Raw genomic sequence first — 27,079 nt, forward strand, 5'->3', positions numbered from 1 at the left:
GAATAGCGGAAATTATCTTTATTGTTCTAACCGGATCAAGTTAGATCTAAAGTTAAATATATTAAATCAGATCTGACCTAGTAAAATAAAAAAATTAAATTATATTATATTTTTAATTATATTTTATTTGAAAAATTAATGTTTAACTTTATTTAATGACACTCCATAAATTAGATAGATATCGCTTGATGACGTAGTATTCGCAGAATTTGATCGAAATTTCAATTTTATTCTTGATTATATTTTACTTGATGTTGTTGTGTTTAAGAAACCAAAGAAACTATAGTTCTTGTCAGATATATTTCATACATAATAGAATTATAGATAATTTAGTGGAACAATAAAAAATATTTTATATAAAATATTATTTATTTCATAATGTAATAGCAGTAGTTAAATCTACAATATTTAAGTTAAAAACTATCAATATTAATATATATTTTTAAAAATTATTTTATAACCTCAATTTGAAAAGCATTATTAACCAAACACATTAAACTATTTTTTATTCAACCTTAATTTCAACTCAAGTTTTAACCAAACATATATTAATACCACCAATTAAAAATACTTTTTATAAAATAATTTTTTTCAAATCACAATTACAAAAGCTACAACACATCAATCATACTTAGATAATTGCTACATGTAATTGCTTTGCTCAATTTGTTTTGTCTCCCGATTTGGTGTCCATGGCAATGATCTTTGGATATAAATGCTCTGGTAGTCAGTACCTTGCTCGGTAGCTTCTTGAAGAAGACCGATAAAAGCGTTATTCAATGCCAGTGATTAAAAACACTACTTGACTATATAAATATACATATACACAGGGACGGAGCTAAAATTATTTATTAGGGAGAGTCAAAATTAATATAATAAGATATAATATTTATTTTAATTTATTATATATGAGTTGTAAAACAAAATCTATATAATTTAGTTTTATTCAAATAATTTACTACAAATATATAATGATATTTGTATAAGGTAAAAGGTTTAGAGCAAAACTAAATTGAGTCAAAGTAATAAAATTAATTTCATCTTCATAATATATCCATCACTTTAATGTTATTGGTCTTTATACCTATCAAATATAAACATACAAAGTATATAAGAAACATTAGTTAAAACGAAACATTATTTATGTTTGATAAACTTTGAAATAAAACAAAAAATAATAAAGAATGATTCTTACATATTTATTTTAATTGTGCTCGTCGTTCTTTCATATAATAGAAATCATCGATTATTATATCAATTGTGAATCTTTCAGTAATTTCTTTTTCTATATAGACAATCAAATAATTTGCAAGAAAATCATCTTCCATCCGATTGCGAAGTCTTGTTTTAACAATATTTATCGCTGAAAAAGCTCGTTCAGTAGGTTGTGAGTTATCAATATTTTTTCTTTTTTTTTGAAAAAAAAATTAATTCTTTTTATTTTATTCATGGTTCAACCTAAAATCAAAACATATATCGTAAGAAAAAATTAATAATTTTGGCGGTTCTGCTCAAAACAAAACATAAAAAAAATCCAAGCATAATCAAAACAAACCAATAAAATATATCTAATTAATTAGAAAAAAAATCACTATAACAAGAATTCAAAAAACAATTGGTAGAACTAGCAGATCTGGAAAAAAAGAGCAAAAATGATAGAATTATTAAAAAAACCTCATCAAATTATTAACAAAGCATCTCAAAACAAAACAAAAGTATATTTTAAATTTAAGTTACCTTGTTTTGTTTGATGAAAGATAAATTAATTAGTAGCTCTCCTTCAATTTTTTTATAGAAAAATTTTGCTTGCAATTTATGTTTTTGATCGGTTGCAGGATTTATATTAGGGTAAATTGATGACGTTGTTATTTATTTCACAAAATAATGCCTTTATATTTTTTTTTTCCATGTAGGTCAAGAGTAAATTAAAAAAAAATTAAAAATAAAATCACACTTAATTTAGGAGGTCCACCTCTCTAAAAAAAAATTATAACACTTCCTCATATTTAATTATCTAATTACTTAATACAAAAAAAAGAAGTATTGCATATATTGCAGGAGGCCCGGGCCCTGCTTGCCCCTTGCTTCCGCCTCTGCGTATACATATACATATATATATATATATATATACATATATATATATATATATATATATATAGAGAGAGAGAGAGAGAGAGAGAGAGAGAGAGAGAGAGATGCGGTGTGCTGTTAGCCTGCTTGTTCGTTGAGACATCAGAAGATCACCACACCACACAGTTTATGTTTCTATTTTTTCCATTTGAATTATTAAGCTTAAATCAAAGATTAGAAGAAACCTACAAATGGGCCGGTCTCTTTACCCATCCTACTATTATAATAAAACTCAGGCTGCCTCCGGCCCTCCACCCTCCATCTTTATCTCTAGCGAGGAAAACGATGTTGGTATGATGATTTAAAACTCTCTTTAATAGTAATCATGTCAATCCAATATAAATTATAATATTTATGATATTATATTTTTATAATTTGTATAATTATATAATTATTTAAAGAAGTGTGCCTTGATCCATGACAAGCCTTTTTTTAAAAAAAATATTAACACAAAATAATATATAGACTTTTAAGAGTCTATCATCCCATAACGGAGGCCATATCTTACATTCTTTAATTTGGCTCACATGAAATTATATTTTTTTAATGATTTAATAAATATATTAACATAACACACATAGACATGTTAAAATCTTACATGTTATATAATAGAATCCATAACCCGAGTTACCGGAGAATCAAAATTAATTTAATTTATTATTATTTTAATATTTAAAAAGCATTAAAGATCAAATTATGTTTTATCAATTATTAATATTATATTTGGATCTATAAAATTAATTGATTTAAATTGAACTAACTTAAATTGTGTAAGGAGTTGAGTCACGAGGTTTTAAAATTAATTTATTTAACCAGGTTTAATAATATAATTAAAAAAAATTATATTCTTGATATGTTTTATATTTAAAAAAATTGATTTGACCGTAATAAAACATGATAAAATATACTAGTTTTTATTATATTGGGTTTGTCCTGAACTTCCATCCAAATCTCTTTATGATTTTACCTATAAACACGCTCACTCAATTAATTATCTGTCTATTTAAGTCTCCTACATAAAACAGAGTTAACTTAGAAAGAATATATGCGTGCCAATAGCACAGGTATGAATGTGCTTCTAACTTTGTTTATACCACTGGCAAATAGTTTTTATAACAGTAATAAAAAAAAACAACAACAATAATAATAATTAGTATTATTTTTATAGCAATATTTTTTCACGACCAGAAGTATTTTTTTTTCCAATTAATTCTACAAATAAATACTTAATATCATATGAATTCAAATAAATGGTTTTTCAAAAACATTGATTGAAATACTCAAATTCAAAAAGTAAATCTTTTTAACCATCTAACCAATTATTTTTAATAGTAAAATTCCCAACTTGTAGCCATTGGGATTTGGGAAGCAACGAGCCCTTGCGTTCATAAAGTATTTTCAGGAACGAGAAAATTATAATGCAGGCGTTAGGCATGAAGCAAGCACAGCGACCTGCCATTATTATTATTATTATTGTTAACAATAATAATATCTAACATCGTGGCCCCACGCCGTCACGTCTAAGTGGACGTGCCAGGCAATATCATTCCATTACGCGCCATGTGGCAATAACACGTAGTTTACGCTGGTAGGACGGTCACGCACCTGATGACCGTTACGAACTTCAACCCCCTGTAGTCTACAGTCTGCTCCTCCCATCGAACAATAATAACAACCAGATAGGTGGCTACGTTTCCCGCGGGTCACGGACAATTTCTTTTTTTTTTTTTTATTTAACGTAGAAAAAAGCGATGCTAGAGCGATATAAATATATTTTAAAAATTTTTAGGCCCGGTAATTCTGAAAAATTTAAATATAAAAAAATAAAATTAAAAAATTATCAATCAATAAATAAAATAAATATAAAGAACTCATAATTTCAAGTGAGACTATCAAAACTCATGAGCATCATCATGTAAATGAGATAACCTGATAAAAAACTAAAATTTAATTTTAAAAAAAACTTGATTTTGAAGAATAAAACCATAAAAGAGTAAAAAAAAAACCCTCAAAAAATATATGAATCACTCGATCAGACTTGTTGTCTAGATCATGAAATGCCTTTTTGATATGAATTAAATGAAAGTAACTTTTAATAGCAATGTAATAATTTTATCATGCAATAAAAATATAAGCCGACCATAATGTTTCTTGTGAATTTGACAATGAGATTTGTATCCCATAAAAAAAACTGAATTACCCTCTTAACCAAGCTTTTTTTGTCGAGCAAGGATAAAATAGTAAATTGAATGTGCAAATCCATAATAAATTAGAATTTCGTACACAATGCTTAACTGATCCTTATTAGTTTTTTTTTTTATGATGATGATCAATAAAAAATAAATAAAAAGCTATTTTTTCCTAAAAAAACATATGCATAATTATATTCTAAATAATATTTAACCATTTGATGGGTGGTAGTCTGCAGGGACCAAATAGTTGAATTCACCTCGTCACATCCATGATTGGTGTTATTCGAAAGACTAATTTATTAGATCAATATTAAAAACATATGAGCATTAACAAATAATAACTTCAACATCAGCTAGTAATCGATGGGTTATTTTATTTGTAATTCGGAAACTAATTGGAAAAATCCACCATGTATTGTATTAGTCCACAAGAAAATAATGTTTCTCAATTTTTTAAATCATAACATAAATGGCTTTTTTTTTTTATTGAATCATGGTGAATGAGGTTCTGTGTGTGTGTGTGTGTGTGTGTGTACATATATACACACATATGAAAAATCAAAAGCGAAAGTCGCGGGAAGCTATAAATATGGGAGAAAGGAAAACAAGGGAGACTTGTCTCCATAGAAACCGGGACTAGTTCAACGGTCAAGCCTTCTTGGTTCTTGCTCTCCCTCTCCCTCTCCCTCTCTCTCTCCCTCTTCTTCAGTTTTGTAAAGAAAGGCAGAAAAACTAAGAGGGAAAAATTAAAAGAAGAAGCAGTTTTTGCTCATATTTGGGGAGTTGAGAAATTAGAGACAAGTCAAAGCAGTTTTTGCTTATATTTGGGGAGTTGAGAAATTAGACAAGTCACCTTGAACTTTCCGTTTCTTTTTTTTTTCTTCTTCTTTTGTAACTGTTTTTATATCCTTCAGGTGCTTTTTGGGCAGCTTTTTGGTTCCTTAACCGGTCAGTTTGCTTTTGTTGTTTTCTATTTGTTTGATTGTGCTTTGTTTTGTGTGTGTGTTTTTTCTTTCGGTTTGCCTTTTGGGATAGCATATAGAGATGGGTTATTCATCTTTGATCAGATTGGAGAAGGGGCCTTCGGATTCTTTGTTGATTTGGCAGAATTTGATTGCAGTCTTCATTTTCTTGACAGCTGATTTGGTTAAGGTCAAGAAAGAAGAAGGTTTTGGCTTCAGGTATGGATTTAATCAGGTCCTTTCTTATATATTTCTTCAATTCATTTCTTGTATTCAAAACATCTTGTAAGAATATAATATATGTTGTCCGAACTCTGATGTTATATAGTCTTTAATTTATTTTTTCTTTTAATGTTTCTGCTTTGATTTGCAACATGTTCTGATGGGCTCTTAATCTGATTAATATTTTTTGTTGCAGGCCCTGGTTTTTTAGTGCTGTTTGTTGAATTTTTAAACTTGACAGGCAAACATATTTTTTTCATTGCTTCATCTGGGGTTAATTACCTTTCCTTCCATTTGGAGATTCGGATGGAACAGTTCAGGCAGACAGGGGAAGTGTTGGGAAGTTTGAAGGCTCTGATGGTATTGCAAGATGATATTCAGATCAATCAGAAGCAGTGCTGTTTGCTGGTTAATATCTTTTGTTTGGCCTTTAAAACGATAGCGGAGGAGATCAAGCAGAACCTAAAACTAGAAGAGAAGAACACCAAGTGGAGGCCTCTTGAAGAGCCTTTGAAAGAGGTGTATAGGGTATTCAAAGAAGGGGAACTTTATGTTAGGCGTTGCTTGGATAACAAAGATTGGTGGGGAAAAGCTATTAGCCTTCATCAGAATAAGGACTCTGTTGAGTTTCACATCCACAACTTGCTTAGCTGCTTTCCTGCTGTTATCGAGGCGGTTGAGATTGCTGGAGAAATCTCTGGACTTGACCAGGAAGAGATGACAAAGAAGAGGGCAATGCTGGTAAAAAAGTATGATAGGGGTTGGAGTGATCCGAAACTTTTCCAATGGAATTTTGGGAAGCAGTATTTGGTCCCTCGGGAAATTTGTAGGCAGATGGAGAGGGCTATGAGAGAAGATAGATGGCTTCTTATTGATACAATCAAGGAGAAGAGAAGGGCATTGCCACCAGGAAAGAGTGAGCATCGACTTGGAGAACTTTTGCTGAAGAAACTAAATGTACTAGCACCAGCTAATGGCAAACTCCCACCAAGTTCAATTTTGTTAGAAGCAGAAGATTACCAAGTGAGGAGAAGGTTAGGTGGAAATCAGCACAAGGAAATTCAATGGCTAGGGGAGAATTTTGCTTTGAGACATTTCTTTCACGATTTTGAACCGTTGAATTCCGAAATTTCTATGCTGTTGTCCCTTTCCCATCCCAACATAGTGCAGTACCTCTGTGGCTTTTATGATGAAAACAAGAAGGAATGTTTCCTTGTAATGGAATTGATGACCAAAGATTTCTATTCTTACATAAAAGAGAACAGCAGTCCGAAGAAGCGGGTTTTGTTCCCTCTTCCAACTGTAGTTGATATTATGCTTCAGATTGCAAGAGGAATGGAATTTCTCCACTCACGGAAGATCTATGTGGGAGATTTTAATCCTAGTAACGTCCTTCTCAAACCCAGGAAATCTACAGAAGGTTATTTTCATGTGAAAGTCTCAGGGTTTGGCTTAACATCTGTCAAAAATCATTCTTCTCGACACTCATCGCCAGAGCCAAGTCCAGTCGATACTTGCATTTGGCATGCCCCAGAAGTTCTGGCAGAGCAAGAACAGGCAAGAAATGCTAGCATTAGAAAGTACACAGAGAAAGCAGATGTTTATAGCTTTGGGATGCTTTGTTTCCAGCTCTTGACAGGGAAACTTCCCTTTGAGGATGGGCATCTTCAAGGAGACCAAATGATCAATAATATAAGAGCAGGAGAACGGCCATTATTCCCATCCCTTTCACCAAAATACCTTGTAAGCTTAACCAAGAAATGCTGGCATACGGAGCCAAGTTATCGCCCTACTTTCTCGTCTATTTGTAGGGTTCTGAGATACATCAAGAAGTTCCTTGTGATGAACCCTAATGACGGTCAGCCTTATATACAGTCGCCGCCCGTAGATTTTTATGACTTGGAGGCAGGGTTTCTAAAGAAGTGTCAAGGGGAGGTGACTTGTGATCTACCTTCAGTGTCACAAATTCCATTTCAAATGTTTTCTTATAGGCTTATAGAGAAAGAAAAAACTTGTGTACAAATTAAATTTAAGAATTCTGAAGCAGTAAGTGAAGCAGCCTCAAATGGCTGGGATGAGAGTAACTCTGTAGTGGAGGATCATCACGTACCAGCAATTGATGCCAGGTCGTTTACATCTGACGTGAAGTCTGTTGGTTTTGATATGAAGTCGACTTTCACTGAAGTTCCAGACAGGAAAATTCCATCTGACTTGAGGTCAGTTCGTTCCGAGCCCGCTGATAAGAAACTACTGTTGATAAAGAAAACTACCAGCGTGAAGGTCAGAAAAGTTTCAGGTAAGGTTTACCTTTTCTCACAATGTAGGTTTCAAATTTATCTTAATCTTCCTTTTAATTAGGTTTACTCTGTTTTTAAAGATTTACAAGTAGCATTGCACTTGAACTGAAATAATGAAATTTAAGAATGTTGGCCTTGTGATGCAGGAAAGCCAAAACCCCTACCACCATCGAAATCATTGCCATGGACGCCACCAGGGCACAGCATGAAGATGAGATGCGAGAGTCCGAAACCATTATCCAAGAGCAGTATGAGCCCAATCAGACGCAGATCACCTGGACAAGCTTCAAACCCTTAGAAATCTTACTTTCTGTCACCTTCCCAAAATTAGTTGACAGCATACGGAATCAGATTTCTTTCTCCGTGAAATTATTGTAGATTTGGTTTGAGTTTAGAACTTTTTAAACTTTCTTATATGTTTGTGTCTTAGCAATTCAGAAAAAAAAAAAGAACAAAAAAATGAACAAGAAGAAAGTTGCGTGTTAGGATTGGAGCCTTTGTACTTCTGCTCAAGCTGATTTTTGATAATCTCTTAGTCTGATACTTTCAGTATATGTTAAGTTTGAATACTTTCCTTGTGGAGAAATCTTCCATTGTTTTTCTTTTTCCTTTACAAGACTTGCATAATGTTACCAAGACTATGCACAACTAATATCTCCAAATTGAAATAGCGACATTACAATTAAAATAATCTTTTAAAACAATATTATCATATACAGAGTTTGTATTCTATGAAATTTACAAGATCAAGCTTTTACACTTTCAAAATTTAATCCGTAAATACAAGGAAATTGATGGAATTGGTCTAAATGTCCACTTTGCTTCAAATCTGCCTCGTTATTAAACAGGACTTCAAAACTCAAGAGTGCATACGGAGGTCCTTGCCAAAAATTTCAAGGGCTGCAAACCAATTCCCAGATGCCGAAATTGGTCAGACACCTTGTCACCAACATAACTTGTAGCATCTCATGATGTTGGCTTTGAGAATTTTATCTCAATCCAGCTCATCTTGATACCACGTTAATCTCAATCAATTTTGTTTTATATTTATAGCCAATATCCCCTCTTAAACAATACGATATTCAGGTGCTTTCACCTGCAAATATCTCAGAGCTCGTATCTGATTTTCTTATCTGGAGATCGGAATCGGAATTTGCTGCTCTGGGTGAAGTGCAGTTCAGCCAACTGAAACCCTATGTCACTCAGCAAGTTGAGACTGTAGAGCAGATGACACATTTGTGTGCCCAAAGATATTGCGAAGCAAATTTTGCGGTTTCAGTTTATGAATATGCCTTCCAGAAAAGGCTCTGATCCCCATGCAACAAGGAAGTCACACGAATGCAGTTTCTTGATTGACCCCAGATGGCTACCTTTGCGTCAAACCATCTGCAATACTTTTAAACACCCACTTGAATTGGCAGCAACAACCGTGTCTGATTTCCCTCTCCAGCAGACACTTGAAACAAACAGCCCATTGTCATCATCTGTCTCCTTTCCAGAAATAGGATCGATTGAGCCAAACTTGTGAGAAGTGATTGGCATAGGTAGAGATCTATGGTAAGCAAAAACCTGAAAGGAGACAACATCACTTCAAGAAGTTAAAAGTAGCTGTATTTTGGCAAAAATGGTTGACGTGTTGTATATAAAAGCTGGGAACTCTATTCTTTTCCCTTCCATTTTACCCCTTTTCAGTGATGAATTCTCATCCTCACTGGTTATCAGGCAAATCAACATGACACGAAGAACTGAAGCCATACCTCATTTGTTTCTGAACCACATGTTATGTAATCATTGGCAACAGATAGACCCACAAAGTTCTACAGGAGCAAGAGATGCAAAGTTAAACCCAACACACGGGAAATTGAAAAAATAGAAAAATAAAAGCACCGCAAGAACAAACTGGCTAGCTCCTCCAACACCAACCTTCTCATTAGTGTGCCCACCAAGGGTTACGCTACAAGCACTGACAGATGAACTACTAGAGCTGGTTTTATTGAGATCCCAAATCTTTAGTGAATTGTCAGTGGATGCAGTAACAAGAGTTTCAGAGTCCAAGAACTTAACATAGCTCACAGCTTTGTCATGGCCAGCCAACACACACCAGGGGGCTCTGGCGTTCCGAAGATCATAGCAATAGGTTCTGTAATTCGCAGATCCAAAGGCCAGCAAATGAGTAGAGTGAGAAGAGAACTGCACACAGCAAACATTTGCAATATTCCTGATTGTGCTTATACTATTTTTCTGCAAAAAAGTTTCAAGTGCATAAGCTTTTAAGCAAATTGCAGCAAGAATGTCAAAATTTTGAGCAGCAAGCAAGAGCTATGACAAAGAAGAATAAACATATAAAGTTAAAGAAAAACCATGCAGCACTATGACATTTTAACATAAATGGTGCTAAATTGTGACCATTAATTCCACCATGTGCACATCATGCACAGAGACATTTATGAGGAAAGTGCTGTCTTGTCGTCCTAGTTGAGCAAGTAATATCCCAGATAACTTCCATCAATAGAGCATATCTTGAATCTTCTAAGTCTGGTTTTAGGAATCCCAAACTATTACAAAGTAAAAAGGAGACGAGGAGAACATGCCTCATTAATGCTCCATAGCTTCACAGAACAATCATCACTACCACTGGCTAATTTTGTTGGGCATACTTGAGAAAAGTCCACGGACCAAGCTCTCTTTTCATGCTCATTGTATTGAAAAACCCCTTGACCAGTACTCACATCCCATAGCTGGAGTGCATCAAAGCAAATAAAGTAAAGAGCAACTTAAGGAATTTAAGAATACAACTGAAAAATCTAAAATGCATGATGGAAACAAATAAGCAGGAAAATCTGAGGTGGTCAGGAAAAAATAGCAATTACAGCATGTAAGAGAAGGGACCAGTATGCTTCAAGAGGTGGAGAAACCTCACAAACGTAGACATAGATTAGCAACAATGTGATTTTCTTTTTTAAGCTGTCATTTGATTAGCGAAGGTATTTTGGACATGACCCTGACATCCTTTTATAACCCACAAGATATTCAGAAGCTGATGTAGAAAACTCGATATCCATGCCAGAGGTATGACAAGGTTGTCCCATATCAGGTCAACCATTGATAATCACAGAAAGGTGTTTCTTCGGTTAAAAATCTAGCATGCAAAGATATACACACCTTCACAACACCATCATATCCAGTTGAAGCCAGATAGTTCTTGATGTAGCTGTTCCAGCAAATGCAGCTGAGCTTTGACTCATTTGACATTTCAATAACTGGATAATGAATATCAACAGGGTCATTAAAGATTGAATTAAAATCAAATATCTTTATTTTCTTTGATACTCCACCAGCAGCAAAATAGTCTGCATCACGGTCAAAACTCAAAGAACAAATAACATTTGCAGAATTGCTAAAGTCCCCAGTTCTTAGTAGCCCACGCACTTCAAACTTACTATAACGAGCATATTTGCACAAACCATCAAAAAAGGATCCCAGGCAATCAGTGGTGTTCTGTGTTTCTTCACCCTCTTGTTCTATATACCAGTTCTCATGATTTCTCAGTAAATCATTATCTTGGCGAATGGTAGCATCAGTCTCAGCAAGCTGGACTTCAGATCTCATGGAGAAATAAGCACTTTCAAGCTGACTGATATTGCTCATCAACCTCATATCATTTGTCTTAAAATCAGGTGATACTTGAGAAAATGCCTCCAACCTGTAAGGTTCTTTATGCTCAGAGGTAGGTTGCCTTGCATTTAGAAAGTCATTCTCTAAGCAAGAATGGAGCAAGTGTTTCTTTGAGCAGTTTCTCCTACCAACCTCTTCAATATCAGTATCCAAGCACCTGATATCTTCCACTAACTTACTGGCATGGTTCTGCTTCTGTTCCTTCAATGAAACAAGGAAATGAAACAATAGTTCTGATTCAGCATCATCTTGGTCGATAGAGGATGATAATTCTTCTGCGGACACCTCCTGCAATCCATTAATCAATTCAGATTGTAGGATTTCCCTGCCACATGCATACAAAATAGAATGTCATATGAGTATTAGTTTAAAGTTTAAACAACTTGCACCTCAACTATTGCATGAGTTACTGACAACCATCCCGGTAAAAAAGCTTGAACATCTCACCATCAACTAAATGCACTAGTTTGGGAAGAAAAAAAAACCTGAAATGGATTTTTTATGAGAAAAATAATGATTTCTCCAGTGCAAAATTCTATCACATTTATGGACCCACTTACACAAAAACTGATGCATGTGCAATTTAATCCCATAGTTCATCCAAAATCTCAATAAGGTCCTCAATCTCTATAAAAGGGGCAGTTTTAATATCTCAACCTATTATAAGTGGTTCAACATGCCTGTTCCATCTACTTCCATTAGTAATATCATGATGGACACAAGTCAAAATCATCCAGCCTTCCTTTCATTTCCCTTTCACTGACCAGGTTGAACAAAACTTTCCACAGTTCACTAAGGTCCATGAGACATACTCCATTAGATGTGCACTCAAACTTCATGCCTTTAACACCACCAACAAGATGAAAGGGTAGACTACATATGTATAAGTTGGATCAGGTGAGAGAGTGAATTAAAACAAATAATTGAGAGATCTAATGTTGGTGAGAGGGTGTGAGATAGGATCTCCAATGATTTAGTCACCCATTCATTTGTAGAAGCACAACTTATGGTGTTGAGGATTTTTTTTGGCAACAGGCTAGCTTTCCATCGATGTAAATATTCTGTTTATGAAGAGGTGAACGCAAATTAAAAAGAAAAGAAAAAAAAAAACAGAAGGGAGCACAATTAACTACTTGAAAAATTATAAGGTTGGTACTGACACTTCCAAAGTGCTTGGATCACATTGAGTTCAAGGAAAACTCTCACAACCAGATTAACATCTTGGAAAAAATTAACAACTCTTATGACTCAATTTAAGTTTTGTCCTCTAATAATTTAAAGGTCAAGACTATTGATTAATGTAATGTCATGCTTCTAAGGTCTTCATATCCAATAAAATTCAAGATTTTACAAAATTTAAAACAAGCTAGGATTGCCTTGTTGATGGGCGTGATGCAGGTTCAGGATGAAGTAGCCAAAGGCAGAATCCAGCTTCCCTTGGATTTTCAGATAGAAATTGAGGAGGAAGAATCCTGTGACGAAGGTCTGACATTACCGTCGCTTGTGCTCTGTCAGTGTCAAAACGACCAAGCAACTGAAAGAAACAACTTAATTAATCATATATATATATATATAAAATTCAATCCAGACTCATATATCTAAACAAAATAAAAGGGAATGACAAACAAAAATAAGCATTATGCATAGCTGATAGGCTTATCTAGCCAACAAAAGAATAGTACTGGTGCCAAACTTAGATAATGGCAGCAATTTTATGGTTGTAATTTCTACTACATATGGCAGCAAAATCTTCTCAGCTTGTGAATCACAACCTTTTAGAAAGCCCAATAATCAAATTTGTTATGGACAAGTAGCATTTGGGAAAAGCGACAAGGCAGCAAACAAATGAGTTTTTTTTATTACACAGAACAATGTGCCAGCTTTCAAGACTCATGAAACATGAATTTATAAGAAATAAAATGCTCTTTGAAAACATTTATTTATGGAAATAAATTCTGCACCATGGTAAACCAGAGTTACAATCAGAGTCATCGCACGGATGAAGAAGATGTTTCATTAATAGCATTTATCAAATAATGAAACATGAGCAATATCATAGAAGTTGAGTAAGAGTGCCCAACAGACAAGACAACAAAAAACATCTTCGCACCTCAAATAGTAGAATTCCAAGACCATAAATATTTGATGCAATACTGCAGATGCCATCATTGAACTCCTCGGGACTTGTATACCATTTCTCTTCCAACCGGTCAACAATAGAAGTCAACTGTCGTTGACCTATTTTAGACAGCTCATGGCTGCTGGACTTGGCCTGAATCCCATATTCTGTGTCATTGTTACGTTCAGTAGCTTCATTTTGAGAATCTTGTGAGACAATTGTATCAACACCCCCATCACTTGTAGATTCAAGTTTCAAGCTATGTTTTGTAGATAACTGAGGCCAGCTACTTATATAGTTCATGCTCTCACTAAACTTCTGCTTCTTGGCAAATGCAGTAACAAAAGAAAACATTCCTTGTTCCGATGGCCTTCTCCTGACCGCATGATTGTCGGAGCAGGGTGTATCTTGATCCATGGAACTTTCTAACATGTCTCTTGGGACAGCTGAACCAAGGTATTTAACCTGATTTGATTGCAACAACTTGAAGCTGGATGGCCACAAGTCAGGCAAGGCAACTCCTTGAGAGTGAGAATAATCCACTAGATCAACAATCCGTCTAAATATTTGCAATCTCTCAACTTTATTTGCTTTTAGCTGTACAGCATCCAGCCATTTCCTCAAACTCACTCCATCATGATCAGAACCACTAGGGCTCGGCCCAGTGATACCATATGAAGAAGTCATCCTTACAGTTTTAGCACTCAAGTTCAAAGGAGTATCAGAAGTTGCCAAAATGCCACCCCTCACTCCATCATGATCAGAACCACTAGGGCTCGGCCCAGTGATACCATATGAAGAAGTCATCGTTACAGTTTTAGCACTCAAGTTCAAAGGAGTATCAGAAGCTGCCAAAGTGCCACCCGCGGACCTTTCATTATTCTGGTCTCTTGGCCCAAGTTTCAAGCTATCATGTGGCGGCCCTCTATAAATAATCCCCTTACCTTTCAAGGTGTTTTTGACAAAAAACTCAGAAAATCCTGATTTTGAAAGAATCTTTGTCCGGAAACTACCATGTGAACTCACATTGCCTGACAACCCATTAAAGTCGGTATGCACCAATTGTTCTGAGACGTCATTTCTTTCATTGCTCAAGGTTTTTTGAACCAAAATGTCAGATGAAGATGGGTGCTGCACATCCAGCAATGCTTGACCACGGTCCCTATACAAGGTATTACTACAAGAAATCCCAGTTACTGATCCCCCTCCAATTTGATAAAGATGCGGCCACTGGCTCTGCCTGGCTTGCATCCTTTGCCTATTGTTTGATGTACCAACAACAGCTAAGTTTGAACCATCATAATTTCTCACCACTAATTCTTCAACCATATTCCCAGCATCATCCATAGAGCGAGGGCTAGAACAAGGCTGTTTGGATGCATCCATAGGAGGGTTTGCACTCCTATTTCCATTCTTGCCCTCCAACTTATCAGCAAGTACATGGAATGAACTCTCAGGGTAATCACCAGCACTGGCTATAACTGTTTCACGAGATTCCAACAAGTTGGAGCTTTCAGGTGGTTTCACAGAATGCTCGCTCTCTGTACCTTGGAGGTGTGCCTCCTCTGCCATGTCCATCAAAGCCACTTCATCACCCAATCCCTACCATCCAAAAACAGACAACTCTATCATGTATTCATCTAGCAATGTAAACAGGACTTGTTTTCAGTCAAACATTTTGTGACCACATGCCCATCATCAATCCTCCAAAAGTTAACAAGATAAAAAGCAATGACATCAATTCACTACACTTAAAAGTGCACAACTTTGAGCATAAATCACCCAATAATTTCAAGCCCACAAAACTTTTAGCCATAATCTTCACTAAAAAAAAAGATAATCAAGAAATGTTTCTCTAGAATAATCAATACTTACCAAATTCTAAAGCAACACATAATCCAAAAGTTTCAAAACTTCAACTAAATGAAATCCTAGCAAAGCTCTCTATCTGGAGGCTAAAAATCTAAACGCAAAGAATTTCTAAAATAATCAAAATTACTAAATTCCAACACCAACCCAGAATCCAAAAGGTTCCCAGCTTAAACAAAATGAAAGCCTAGCAAAGCTCTAATTCCAAGCTAAGAATCATAAAATACAAGATACGAGAAATTAAAAAAAAATAAAAATTACAAAATTCTAACAGCAACCAGAATCCAAAAGGTCCAAAAATCTCAAAAGATGGAAACCAGCAACAGTCATCAAACAAGCTAGTAAAAACCCTTTGGCAGCTAAGAACCGGTAAGTGCAAGAAATGAAACAAACTAAACCAAATAATTCTTTCTCCGCAAAACTTAGCTATACAATTTCACTTCCTCACCAAAACAAATGATTAAGAAACCTTTTATTAAACAATAATTTTTTTTTAAATTCTAACGGCAACCCAGAATCCAAAAAACATCCCCTTCAACAAAATGAATGACTGGCAAAATTTGATCCTCAACTAAGAATCAGAGAAGGCGATGAAAGAAATAAATTTAAAGGGATAATTACTTCTCCACACACAAAAAAACCCTCAAAATGTAGTCTTTGATATCTCTTAATTTTCTTAGCAACCAAAATCATACTAAACTGAAAAGGACTGCCAAAAGCAAATCCAATAAAAAAAAAACTTACCTCCATCGAATTTGGAGTGACATGGAGCACTTAATTTCTTTCAAGTAACGAATTTGAAAAGGCCAAACTGGAAATTTGTAGACCTTGAAATAAACCCTAGAAGGAAGTGACAAGTGATAATACAGGAGACTCCTCTTGCGTGGAATGGAAGTGAAATATCTCTCTCTCTCTCTCTCCAGTTTTGCAGCTTCAAATTTTGGATAAACTATTTTTGTTATATTAAGTTTTTTTTTTTTTGGTGTGTTTAATTAGGTGTTATTTGATACTTGTGTTTTTATTTATACTGTCATTAGATCTACGAAAGAAAGGTTCCGAATAGTTAGGAGAGAGGGTGGCCTGTTATTTTTCTTCAGGGAATTATTTAATTTTATTGATAACTCTAGTTATTTAAAAGAGCATCATGCATTGTTGTATTTACTAAAATGTTTTTTTAAAATTATTTTGATATATTAATATAAAAAAATATTTATTTGATTGCTCTGTTACACGTTGCCTAACAATTTCACCACTGCGCGCGCGGGCTCTAAGCGTCTTTCGAGCAGTGTGTTTATTGGCGCACCACGGCGCCAAGACCCCTAACAGCTTGCCTGTTTGCTCTGGCTCTTGTTTTCTATTCTTTTTTATCTTGAGGAGGTTTGTTCTAGATGTAAGAAATTCCTAACTGAATTTGATTTATACAAAAACAGGCACAACTGCTTAGCCTTGCCTTAGTAGTAGTTTTGAATGCCTGAAGATGTTAAGCTACTGGTTAAACTAATTTTTTTTAATATAAAAAAAAATATGCAAACATTATCAACGTGTTGCGAAATAAAAATTTAATAAGCTTATAAATATTAATAAAATTCAAATTAATCATGTGATATGCTTCTAAACTTTTTAAAAAATTATTAATGCTAACCAAATATTAAATAGTAAAATTAAAAAATACAAACATGTTATTACATTTTGAGGAACCTTTTATTATTTTTATTTAATTATATGACAATAATATTTATCATAGGAAGCATTATAATTAAATTTCATTGAAATAAATTATTTTGCTATTTTAATCCATCAGTTTCTTATTAAATATTTTTAATTATTTCAAAAAAAAATGTAAATAGTATAAAATCCAACCACCGAGAAGGTGGTTGAAAGATCAAGCATTGGTTTTTGTAATTAAAAATTATTTTTTAATTAATTTTGATATGAAATCATAAAAATACATTATTAGAGCCTTAATAAACCAATTTTTTCAATCTAAAACACTTCTAACTTGATCAAAAAAACATAAAATTTAATTATTTTTTTCTCAATTTCAATCTATTTTTCAAATAAAAAATATCAATTGAACTATTATCATTAAATAAAATTCATTAACACTAAAAATAAATTTTTTTACCATAATATAAATAACCAATAATTTTCTCCTTCATTCCTTAATTTTCAGCACTTTCGGACACATCTCTAAAACACAAAAACTTAAACAAGAAAAAAAAAATTCATAAAACATATAATTATCAAAGTAAAGGAATTAAAAAAAAACATTTAACAATAATTAAAGTCATATTTTCCCAAATTAAAAAAAAAGTTTTGAATGAACAGTGCTTGATTGGTCAAAATTTAAAATTGATTTTGACTCAATACGAGGGAAATGTTACTGCATTTAAAATAGAAGATGATTTTTTATTTTTATTTTTTGTAATTTCCCCGAAATAAATAAAGAACATCCGCCCTTGTAGAAAATAATACTCCAGGTACCACGTTGTTTATAGTCTTTAAAATCTCCTTCCTCCTCTCTCTCTCTCTCTCTCTCCCCCTCTCGCTCGTTCATTCACACCACAAAACAGATAAACCCTAACCCCCAAATTCTTTGTATTCAAACCCTAATTCTATAATCATGGCTTCCAATAAAGACGGCGATCCTTCTCTTGGCTACCTAACACGAAAAGATACCGAGGTAAAGCTCCCCCGCCCAACCCGAGTCAAGAACAAAACCCCCGCCCCGATACAAATAACAGCGGAACAAATCCTCCGCGAAGCACGAGAACGACAAGAAGCCGATATCCGACCTCCCAAACAGAAAATCACAGACTCAACTGAACTCGGCGATTACCGTCTCCGTAAGAGGAAGGAATTCGAGGACTTAATTCGACGCGTGAGGTGGAATATAAGTGTTTGGATAAAGTACGCGCAATGGGAGGAGTCTCAGAAAGATTTTAATCGAGCGCGGTCAGTTTGGGAACGTGCGCTCGAGGTGGATTACCGGAATCATACTTTATGGCTGAAATACGCAGAGGTGGAAATGAAAAACAAGTTCATAAATCATGCGAGGAATGTGTGGGACCGGGCTGTTACCCTTCTCCCGAGGGTTGATCAGCTCTGGTATAAGTACATTCACATGGAGGAGATGTTGGGGAATATTGCGGGAGCTAGGCAGATTTTTGAGAGGTGGATGGGGTGGATGCCGGACCAGCAAGGTTGGCTTTCATATATAAAGTTTGAATTGAGGTATAATGAAGTGGAACGTGCCAGAGGAATTTTTGAGAGGTTTGTTCAGTGTCATCCAAAGGTGAGTGCGTGGATTAGGTATGCAAAGTTTGAGATGAAGAATGGCGAAGTTGCGAGGGCGAGAAATGTGTATGAAAAGGCGGTTCAGAAGTTAGCTGATGATGAGGAGGCTGAGATGTTGTTTGTTGCATTTGCGGAGTTTGAAGAGAGGTGTAAGGAAACGGAGAGGGCTAGGTGCATTTATAAGTTTGCTTTGGATCATATACCAAAAGGGAGGGCGGAGGATTTATATAGGAAGTTTGTTGCGTTTGAGAAACAGTATGGTGATAAAGAAGGGATTGAGGATGCGATTGTGGGGAAGAGGAGGTTTCAGTATGAAGATGAAGTGAGGAAGAATCCTTTGAATTATGATGCGTGGTTTGACTACATAAGGCTGGAGGAGAGTGTGACAAATAAGGTGAGGATTAGGGAGGTGTATGAACGTGCAATTGCTAATGTCCCGCCTGCTCAAGAAAAGAGATACTGGCAAAGATATATCTATCTATGGTAAGTTTTGGATTTGAAATTCATATTGCATTGTGGTATTTGTTGTGGTCGAGTGCTGATTATAATTCCTGCATTTGTGTGGTTTAGGATAAATTATGCTCTTTATGAAGAGCTCGATGCAGAAGATATAGAGCGAACGCGGGAGGTATATAGGTAATCTTGCTTTTTCTGAAATTATTATATTGGTTTCTCTTGTTTTGATGTTGATGGTGGTCTGTACAATGCTCTTTAGTTTCCCTTTATTAAACAAGGAACTGGTTGATGCGTAATGTCTTAGCTGTCAAAAGAGTTGCCAGCAGAGGATAGGTCTTACAGGAGTGTGTTTTCAAGCGCTTTGTTTATTGATAGGAATCTGTTGTAGTATCATTGATTTTTTTGGGGGGAGGGGGGGATCGAGAGAAAATATGGATCAAATATTAATTGAAGTGTTCCTAGTTAGATTGAATTGTTCTTTTCTAATCATCTATTCTGAAAATGTGATGATTTTTTGTTCATGCTGCTGCTCTTTGATAGATCTATGAGAGCTTTCCAGTGCTCAACCATCTTAATGGCGCACACTGACTGTGACAGCATTCTTATCTGAAAAAAAATTAATTTGTGGCAGCACAAGCAAAGTGATATATTTTTTTGTCCCTAATTTGGTGTACAAGTGTGCCTTTGTTAGCATACAATTCTGTGTGATTTTGATATGCGCATTAACTTCTCCCCTCCTGTCCTCCCCATCTCTTCATTTTATACTCCATACTTTCTCACAGACATATTGCATGCTCATTTATATCATGCTCTGTCTGTCTTATGATCATAAATTTGCAACTTATTGTCAATAATGAAAAGAAAAAAAAATAGGGGTTCCAGAACAATAACAATAAAACAAAGGGATTAGTGCATTGATAAGTCGATCCAACTGACTTTGAAGTGTTTTCTAATTCACTTTTAAATGTTAACAGGGAATGCTTGAACCTGATTCCACATGAGAAATTCTCATTTGCGAAAATCTGGCTTTTAGCAGCCCAATTTGAGATCAGACAATTGAATCTGAATGGAGCTCGGCAAGTTTTAGGTAATGCTATTGGAAAAGCTCCTAAAGATAAGGTAAAATCTTGGCTGATAATACAATCCTTATGTTTTTATTACACTATGTTGATCTGTTCTGACACCTTTGCTTGCTGACAAACAGATATTTAAGAAATATATTGAGATTGAGCTGCAGCTTGGTAATATCGACCGTTGCCGAAAACTCTATGAGAAATATTTAGAGTGGTCGCCAGAGAATTGTTATGCATGGAGCAAATATGCTGAACTGGAGAGGTCCTTGAGTGAAACCGAACGGGCACGATCTATTTTTGAGCTTGCTATAGCACAGCCAGCCTTGGACATGCCGGAGTTGTTGTGGAAGGTAATTTATATGCTGTCCCCATTTTAGTTAATGACATATTTGTAATTCATGTCCTTTGTTGACTGTAAACCTGAACTTGGCATTTATATGTTCTGTAAGTGTATTGTGGGGCCAATAATCATAACTCTGCAGTGTACAAATGGTTGCACTTCCTTGATTTTAAATCAAGGTGTCTTTGTGTCTTGTAATGGTAAATTTCATACATGTTTGAATCTAATAGTCTATGTATGTCTTGAAGACCTTTTCACAAAGAATGCAATTATCATACATTGTGATACATGGTGTGCCAAACTTTTTATTTTTCATGTATAAAATGGTAAAGCTACTTGTCAGGCTAATGACTACTGTAGCAAATCACATTATTCTTCGAGTCATATCCATGATCTGTTTTCTCTTTCATTAATTTTTGTTTTACCTGTCTCCTGTCCATTATATCATCTGTATCTTTTTGGGCTGAGTGATATTTGTCGTGAAAGGTTGTGGAATGACATGCTGACAATAGGAATCATCAATCAGACATTCCTGACAATAGGAACCATCAATCAGACCCCTTCTGCATGTACGCATTGATTTCTTTGAAGTCTCATCACTAGTTTTTTACATAAGAAGCTGTGGTGTTTGTAGAGCTGGGAATTTGTTATTTGCCCACAAACTTAGCCTGGGTGCAATTCCATATACCCTTCATCAATTATAGGAATTAACTTTATGCCCCTGGCTCACCGAACATTCTTGATCTCCTCATTCTCATACTACTTTAACTTCTTTGAATTCTTATGGCTGGCTTTCCTTGCATGGAGTTGTTGTCTCTTTAGGTCATGGACTTTGTTATCTGCCAAGGAACTTACCTTAGGTTCAATGCCATACCTTTTTCCAATCAATTTATTTCGTTGACTTTTGAATCCTATTTAGTTTTTTTTCTCTGTTATGCTCTTCATCTGCTCTCTTTTCTCATTACACTGCGTCAGTTAGGTTTTCTCTTGTAGTATGTTGTTTAATGGAAGGAATCTGGATGTGTGCATAGAGGACATTATTTATGGAAACTGTGGTAAAAGGAGAATCATTGTTGTCATTCTAAAACTCTAAGCTGCCTGATTTGATAACTTTTCTTGTTTAAAGTAAGTATTATTGTTTATTGGTTAGAGGGTCGGAGGGTATGAAATGTACTGCTGATGATGAGTTTTTCCTCTGCCTGCAGGCATATATTGATTTTGAAATCTCTGAGGGTGAATATGATAGAACCCGGGAACTTTATGAGAGGCTCCTGGATCGCACAAAGCATCTAAAAGTTTGGATCAGCTATGCTAAATTTGAGGCATCTGCCATGGAAGAACAGAACTTGTGCATTCAAAATGCAAGAAGTAAGGAATCCTGATCTTTTTAACCAGTGCATTCCTTAATTATTACATACTCAGTTAGATTCTCACCGTTAAATTTTTTCATTAGGGGTTTTTGAGAAAGCTTTAAACTACTTCAGAATGTCCGCCCCTGAACTGAAAGAAGAAAGAGCTATGCTCTTAGATGAATGGTTGGACATGGAGAAAAGTTTTGGCCAGCTCGGTGATGTTAGCCTTGTTGAGCCTAAGCTGCCTAAGAAACTGAAAAAGAGAAAGCAGATTGCTTCTGAAGACGGCCTGGCTGGGTATGTAATCTACTTGTGCTTTTATCTTCTATCTGTTGACACCATTGTTACAATCATGTTCTCTTGCATGATGCCAAAGGCAGCAGTTTTTAATTCATCATTTATGGTCTGGGGACCTTAATATATTCTAGGGGAATCGAGATGGTAGTTCAGATACAAGTTTGGAGCCTCACATTGTGGTTGGATGTATTTGTTTGATGATGCCAAAAGCATTTAAAAAAAGATCTCCAAAAGGCATCAACTTGGTGTTTTATAGCCTGAAAGCACATTGCACAAGCAAGTTAAACTGAAATGGCCATGTTTCTCTCTTAATAAAGTTTTAATGGGTTTAGTTTGGATTCTGAAATTTTCCAATAGTCACTTAAATTTTGGGAGAAGTGCTATCGATAAAACTCACTTCTTAAATTGGGTGCCACATGCATACATCTGTACTAAAGAACTGAGTGTTAAGTTGCCCGCTTAGCTTGGTCCTTGGACATGTCAATGAACTGACACTGTTGTTTCGATGCCACTGATTTTACAGATTCAGTTTTCTATGTTTCCCCCCTGTCCTTATCAGTTCCACTAACCGTTTTCTTGCAGGTACGAGGAATACATAGATTATGTATTTCCAGAAGAAGCTCATGCCCATAATCTCAAAATCTTGGAAAAAGCACGTGAATGGAAGAGGCAAAGGCTTGCTTCTGGTGCTGACGATTAGTGGATCTTTCGATTTTGTACCATTTTGTTTTTCCTAATCTGTACATATCCAAACTGCTTGTGGCACGCTGGTAAAAACAACACGTTGGCTGCACATTTGAGGAAAGAGGGAAAGGGAAGAGGAGAATGCGCTCAAGGGTTGAGACAGGAATAGTATATTTCAAGGCACGGAGACTTGCTAAATACATCGTTGTGGTTGGCAGATCAGTTTATCTAGGCATGAAATTGGGCAAATCCTTGTAATACAGTTTTGAAGCAAACTGCTATTTGTAGCCTTTGTTCTTTGATTTTTGGAACAGTAAAATGGGGAAAATTTGGATGGTCGATAATGTTCATTGTTTTTCTGATCAATGTCACAATCTTTTAAGCATCAACTAGCACTATTTTGCTAGTAGTAGGATTCCGAGTTGGATTTCAAGTTGATTTCTAATACAAGAAAAGAAAATGCCAGTGTTATGAATGCATCATCGTTAATTGAAAAATAAAAATAAAATGTGTGTGTGTGTGTGTGTGTGTGTGTGTGTGTGTGTTGTGTGCGTGTGTTGTGTGAATTGATAAATTATGAACAGATAAGTGGTTTTTGTTTCTATTAATGCATTATGCTATAATTTATTTATATAAAATATAAGAGAGAAAATTAAAGATAAATTATAATAATTTCTTTGAAGTTTTATGAAATTAAAAAAGATTAATCACTATTTAAAAAACTAAACTAAATGATTTTAAAAAAATAAAATAGAATGTATTAATGAGGAGCAAAAAATAAATAAGGTCAGGCTCTGGGCTTATCAAGCTAGTCTTCATGTGCTTGGCCAAGAATGAAAAAAGCTTAGGCTTGCATGCTTGATTTATTGCTTTTTTTAAAAGATTGGATAATGTTCTCGAGAATTTTTTTTTAAAAAAAAAACAATGTTATTTATTGTGATAGACAATCTGTCATGTTCTAAAGCGAAGAATAAAAGATAATATTTTTATTATTTTCATGCAACTATATAAAAAACTAAAAGAATAAAGAATTGGTGAAAATAATAATAAAAAATATATATATTATTCTCATTAAATACTTATGCCAATTCTTTAAACTTATGCACATTATTTTCCTATATAATTATTAAAAAAACAATAAAAAATTCATTTATCATTTAAAAAACATGGAATAATTGAATATAATAGGGAAAATGTAGTGAATCAAAACCATCGAGTTGGTATGCCCCAAAGGTTAAGGGTAAGACGTAAAATAATAACAATCTTGTTTTCGGACTCCCAAGATTATTTCTTAAACCTCCGGCCAGTGGCAGAGGCTGGAAAGGAAAATAATAATTTCTGACTTTCCCTTGAATGATTCAAGATTTTAGGGATAAAATTAATAATATTTAAATTTTAACCCTTCCCAGAGAATTGTTTTTAATCTTGACCCCTTTTTTTAAAAAAAAAAAAATCATTGCTCCGCCGCCATCTCCGGCCATGATAAGGAAATCACTCTTTTTTTCTTCATTTTCCTCTCCGTTTTGTTAGAACCGTTTGCTTATGTAGCAGTAGATGGGATTGGCGGACTTTGTAGTTTGCTGCGAGTCAGGCTTGATGGGCCTTTCCGCCCTATTCTGGCTAACAGGTAGAAAAAAGAAAAAAAGAAAATGTAATAGTAAGAATGGTAGGAAAACAAGTTTTTAGAAAATAGTCGGCAATCCCATTATCTTGAGTTTAGAAAACAAACAATGGCTCCTCCTAATCCATCCACCTTGAGTTTCACTGTATTGGTCAAAAGATAGATTGTTTCCCTATTATCTTGCAGCTTCCCATTTTAGCGACTTGATCTGCTTGTGTCACTGTTATCTTCTAGCTTCCAATTTTAGTAATTTGGATTAGATTATTTGACCGCACTGCATAGCAGGTCATATCAGTTTTTTTAAAACATAAAAAACTATAAAAGAATTGCTGAAAGAACTTAAAATATAATACATATTAGATGAGAACTTTTATAAATATTGAGATAATAATATATTAAATAATATTTTATTTAATATTAAGACAATAATATATTGGATCGATTTGAGCTAACCTTGGTTAGTTTGCTAAATTCGTAATCCTAGTTATAAGATCATGATAACTTTATAGAAAGCAAATCAAAATAAATTATGAAGTATAAATTCCAACCAACAAAATGTTGAATGGCAAAAATGAAAATCAAATATTCAATTTTAGAAGAAGGACCAAAAAAAATGCAACTTGAATCAATTTAAGTAAACCCGCCAAACCCACAACTTGATTCATAAGAACGAGATTACACCATGGAAAGCAAATTGAAAAAAGCTACAAATCCTAATCATTAACCAACCTAAATGTTAAAGAAGGAAACTAAAAAAAATCAATTTTAAAAATTAAAATAAATAGAAAGTAAATAAAAAAAATCAACTTTCAACCAACTAAATATTTAACTAACGATAAAATTAAAAAAAAAAAGATTTTTGAAGAGGTCCCAAACAAAATGACATGAGTTAAACTATGTTCATCTTCCACACCCGCGACTGGAATCATGAGACTGTGATTACATCATAGAAAGCAAATAAAAAAATCATGAATCTTGATCCCAAAACAATTTTTAATCTTGAAATTGAAAAAAAAAGACTAAAAAATAAAAATTAAAAAAATAAGGATAAAATCTTAACTAAGAAACAATTGGTAGTTCACTTTGGCATTTTTGACAAAGCAAGGAGCGAAAATCAATGAGAGTAGAGAGAAAAGAGAAAGGAGAAGAAAGTAAATAAAAGTGTCTAGTTGGAGTGACACCGCAGTTCCTAAACATGCACATCCTGTCTAAACATGAAGGCCTTGTCGAGATGATTCTAGCACCATCAAGGAAGACAACATTTGGAAATCAGTGGCCGTTGCACGCGATGCCAAAGTGCGGTGACCTACCTCACATGTTGGCATATATTTTACAAGTACTAGCAACTTTCACTTTGTTTGTATAATTTAGTCCTTGACCTTGTAAAAAATAGGGTTGAACATTTGTTTTAGTTTCAAATTTGTTCTTCGAAGACTTAATTGTTTTAAAACAATGAAACCCAATTTTATTTTGTCAGATTAATCATTAACAAAGTTCCAAAATGTTTTCTTGACATTGTAAGATCCTCATAATTAACAAACTGAACAAATCATCAAATCTAATATATAGAAAGAAAAAAAACTCAATGTAAAATGATCAATTGTTTTTTTTTTTAAGTGGAGCAATAAAAAAAATTCAAATGACAAAAAAAGGAGGTGACTACTTCCCCTCCTCGTTCAATTCAATCCTTGATCTATCAAAAAAAGGGGGCTAAACATTTATCTTATATTTAAATTTAGTCCCTAAAATTTTAATTATTTTAAATCAATAAAATTTCATTTTATTCCTGTCATTTTATTTATGAAACAACAGCAACTAATTCTTAATTGATGTATTATAGCACTAATTTCCATGATAAGTGCCATACCACATATCAATTCTTTAATCCTGAATTTCTTTTTATAAAATAATATTGAAATAACAACATATTAAATTAATTTGAGAAAATACAGGTTGGCTTGCCAAATCCATGACATGTAACATGAGACCATGATAACCTCATATAAAATAAATCAAAATAAATTATGAAATTCAATTCCCAATCAATCCAAAATTGAAGAATGAAATCGAAAAAAATTAATTAAAAAATAACAAAAACATTTGACCTGGGATAACTTATTAAACCCGTGATGTGAGCCATGAGACTAAGATAACTTCATAGAAAATAAACAAAAAAATTACATGAATCAACCCGGTTTACTTTTTCAAACCTGTGACCAAGGTTATGAATATGATAACCTTGTACAAAGTAAATTAAAACAAATTATGAAACTCAATTTTCAATAAACTCATTGTTGTAAGTTGAAATTGAAAAAAAAATCAATCTAAAAATAAAAAATGATGAAACGACCTAAGTCTACTTAAGTTAAACCGCAAAACACGTGCGAGTTATAAGATCAAGATAATCTCATAGAAAACAAATCAAAATAAATTATAAAATTTAATTTCTAATTAACCCAATATTTAAAAATAAAATTAAAAAAAAATAACAAT

General features: G+C 34.1%; 3 protein-coding genes across 5 annotated transcripts; 2 read left to right on the forward strand and 1 right to left on the reverse strand.

Moving 5' to 3' along the window:
* Window positions 1-4,917: 4,917 nt before the first annotated feature.
* LOC133702351 (uncharacterized) lies at window positions 4,918-8,389 on the forward strand. 3 transcript variants are annotated; one of them, XM_062126680.1, is made up of 4 exons: window positions 4,918-5,270; window positions 5,390-5,503; window positions 5,703-7,802; window positions 7,950-8,389. In XM_062126680.1, the coding sequence occupies exons 3-4, from the start codon at window positions 5,813-5,815 to the stop codon at window positions 8,099-8,101; spliced, it is 2,142 nt and encodes a 713-aa protein (XP_061982664.1). In that variant the 5' UTR covers window positions 4,918-5,270; window positions 5,390-5,503; window positions 5,703-5,812; the 3' UTR covers window positions 8,102-8,389. The 3 variants fall into 3 exon arrangements, with proteins under 3 accessions (XP_061982664.1, XP_061982667.1, XP_061982665.1); XM_062126683.1 differs by having other exon boundaries at window positions 5,461-5,503; XM_062126681.1 differs by having other exon boundaries at window positions 4,918-5,503.
* Window positions 8,390-8,457: 68 nt separating this feature from the next.
* LOC133702350 (protein SPA1-RELATED 2-like) lies at window positions 8,458-16,480 on the reverse strand. The gene is made up of 8 exons (XM_062126679.1): window positions 16,211-16,480; window positions 13,589-15,199; window positions 12,855-13,012; window positions 10,966-11,803; window positions 10,395-10,541; window positions 9,727-10,044; window positions 9,561-9,620; window positions 8,458-9,372 (listed from the first exon to the last, which is right to left on the reverse strand). The coding sequence occupies exons 1-8, from the start codon at window positions 16,214-16,216 to the stop codon at window positions 9,181-9,183; spliced, it is 3,330 nt and encodes a 1,109-aa protein (XP_061982663.1). The 5' UTR covers window positions 16,217-16,480; the 3' UTR covers window positions 8,458-9,180.
* A 1,471-nt stretch (window positions 16,481-17,951) lies between these two features.
* Window positions 17,952-23,309, forward strand: LOC133701822 (uncharacterized). Its single transcript, XM_062125934.1, has 7 exons — window positions 17,952-19,246; window positions 19,334-19,399; window positions 20,194-20,338; window positions 20,424-20,642; window positions 21,838-22,000; window positions 22,086-22,281; window positions 22,864-23,309. Exons 1-7 carry the CDS (start codon window positions 18,090-18,092, stop codon window positions 22,979-22,981), a joined length of 2,064 nt encoding a protein of 687 aa, XP_061981918.1. The 5' UTR covers window positions 17,952-18,089; the 3' UTR covers window positions 22,982-23,309.
* Window positions 23,310-27,079: the final 3,770 nt, after the last annotated feature.

This window comes from Populus nigra, chromosome 8, assembly GCF_951802175.1.
Source record: "Populus nigra chromosome 8, ddPopNigr1.1, whole genome shotgun sequence".
Classification (NCBI taxonomy): domain Eukaryota; kingdom Viridiplantae; phylum Streptophyta; class Magnoliopsida; order Malpighiales; family Salicaceae; genus Populus; species Populus nigra.

Bases quoted from the DNA above. Each gene is read 5' to 3' on its own strand.
- LOC133702350 (XM_062126679.1), bottom strand. The intron at 10,045-10,394 runs GCATGTTCTCCT...ACTTTTTTGCAG, and splicing joins AGCTATGGAGCATTAATGAG to AAAAATAGTATAAGCACAAT. The intron at 9,373-9,560 runs GTATGGCTTCAG...GTCTCCTTTCAG, and splicing joins GTGGTTCAGAAACAAATGAG to GTTTTTGCTTACCATAGATC.
- LOC133702351 (XM_062126681.1), top strand. From the start codon at position 5,813: ATGGAACAGTTCAGGCAGACAGGGGAAGTGTTGGGAAGTTTGAAGGCT. The intron at 7,803-7,949 runs GTAAGGTTTACC...CTTGTGATGCAG, and splicing joins GAAGGTCAGAAAAGTTTCAG to GAAAGCCAAAACCCCTACCA.
- LOC133701822 (XM_062125934.1), top strand. From the start codon at position 18,090: ATGGCTTCCAATAAAGACGGCGATCCTTCTCTTGGCTACCTAACACGA. The intron at 19,400-20,193 runs GTAATCTTGCTT...AAATGTTAACAG, and splicing joins CGAACGCGGGAGGTATATAG to GGAATGCTTGAACCTGATTC. The intron at 20,339-20,423 runs GTAAAATCTTGG...GCTGACAAACAG, and splicing joins GAAAAGCTCCTAAAGATAAG to ATATTTAAGAAATATATTGA.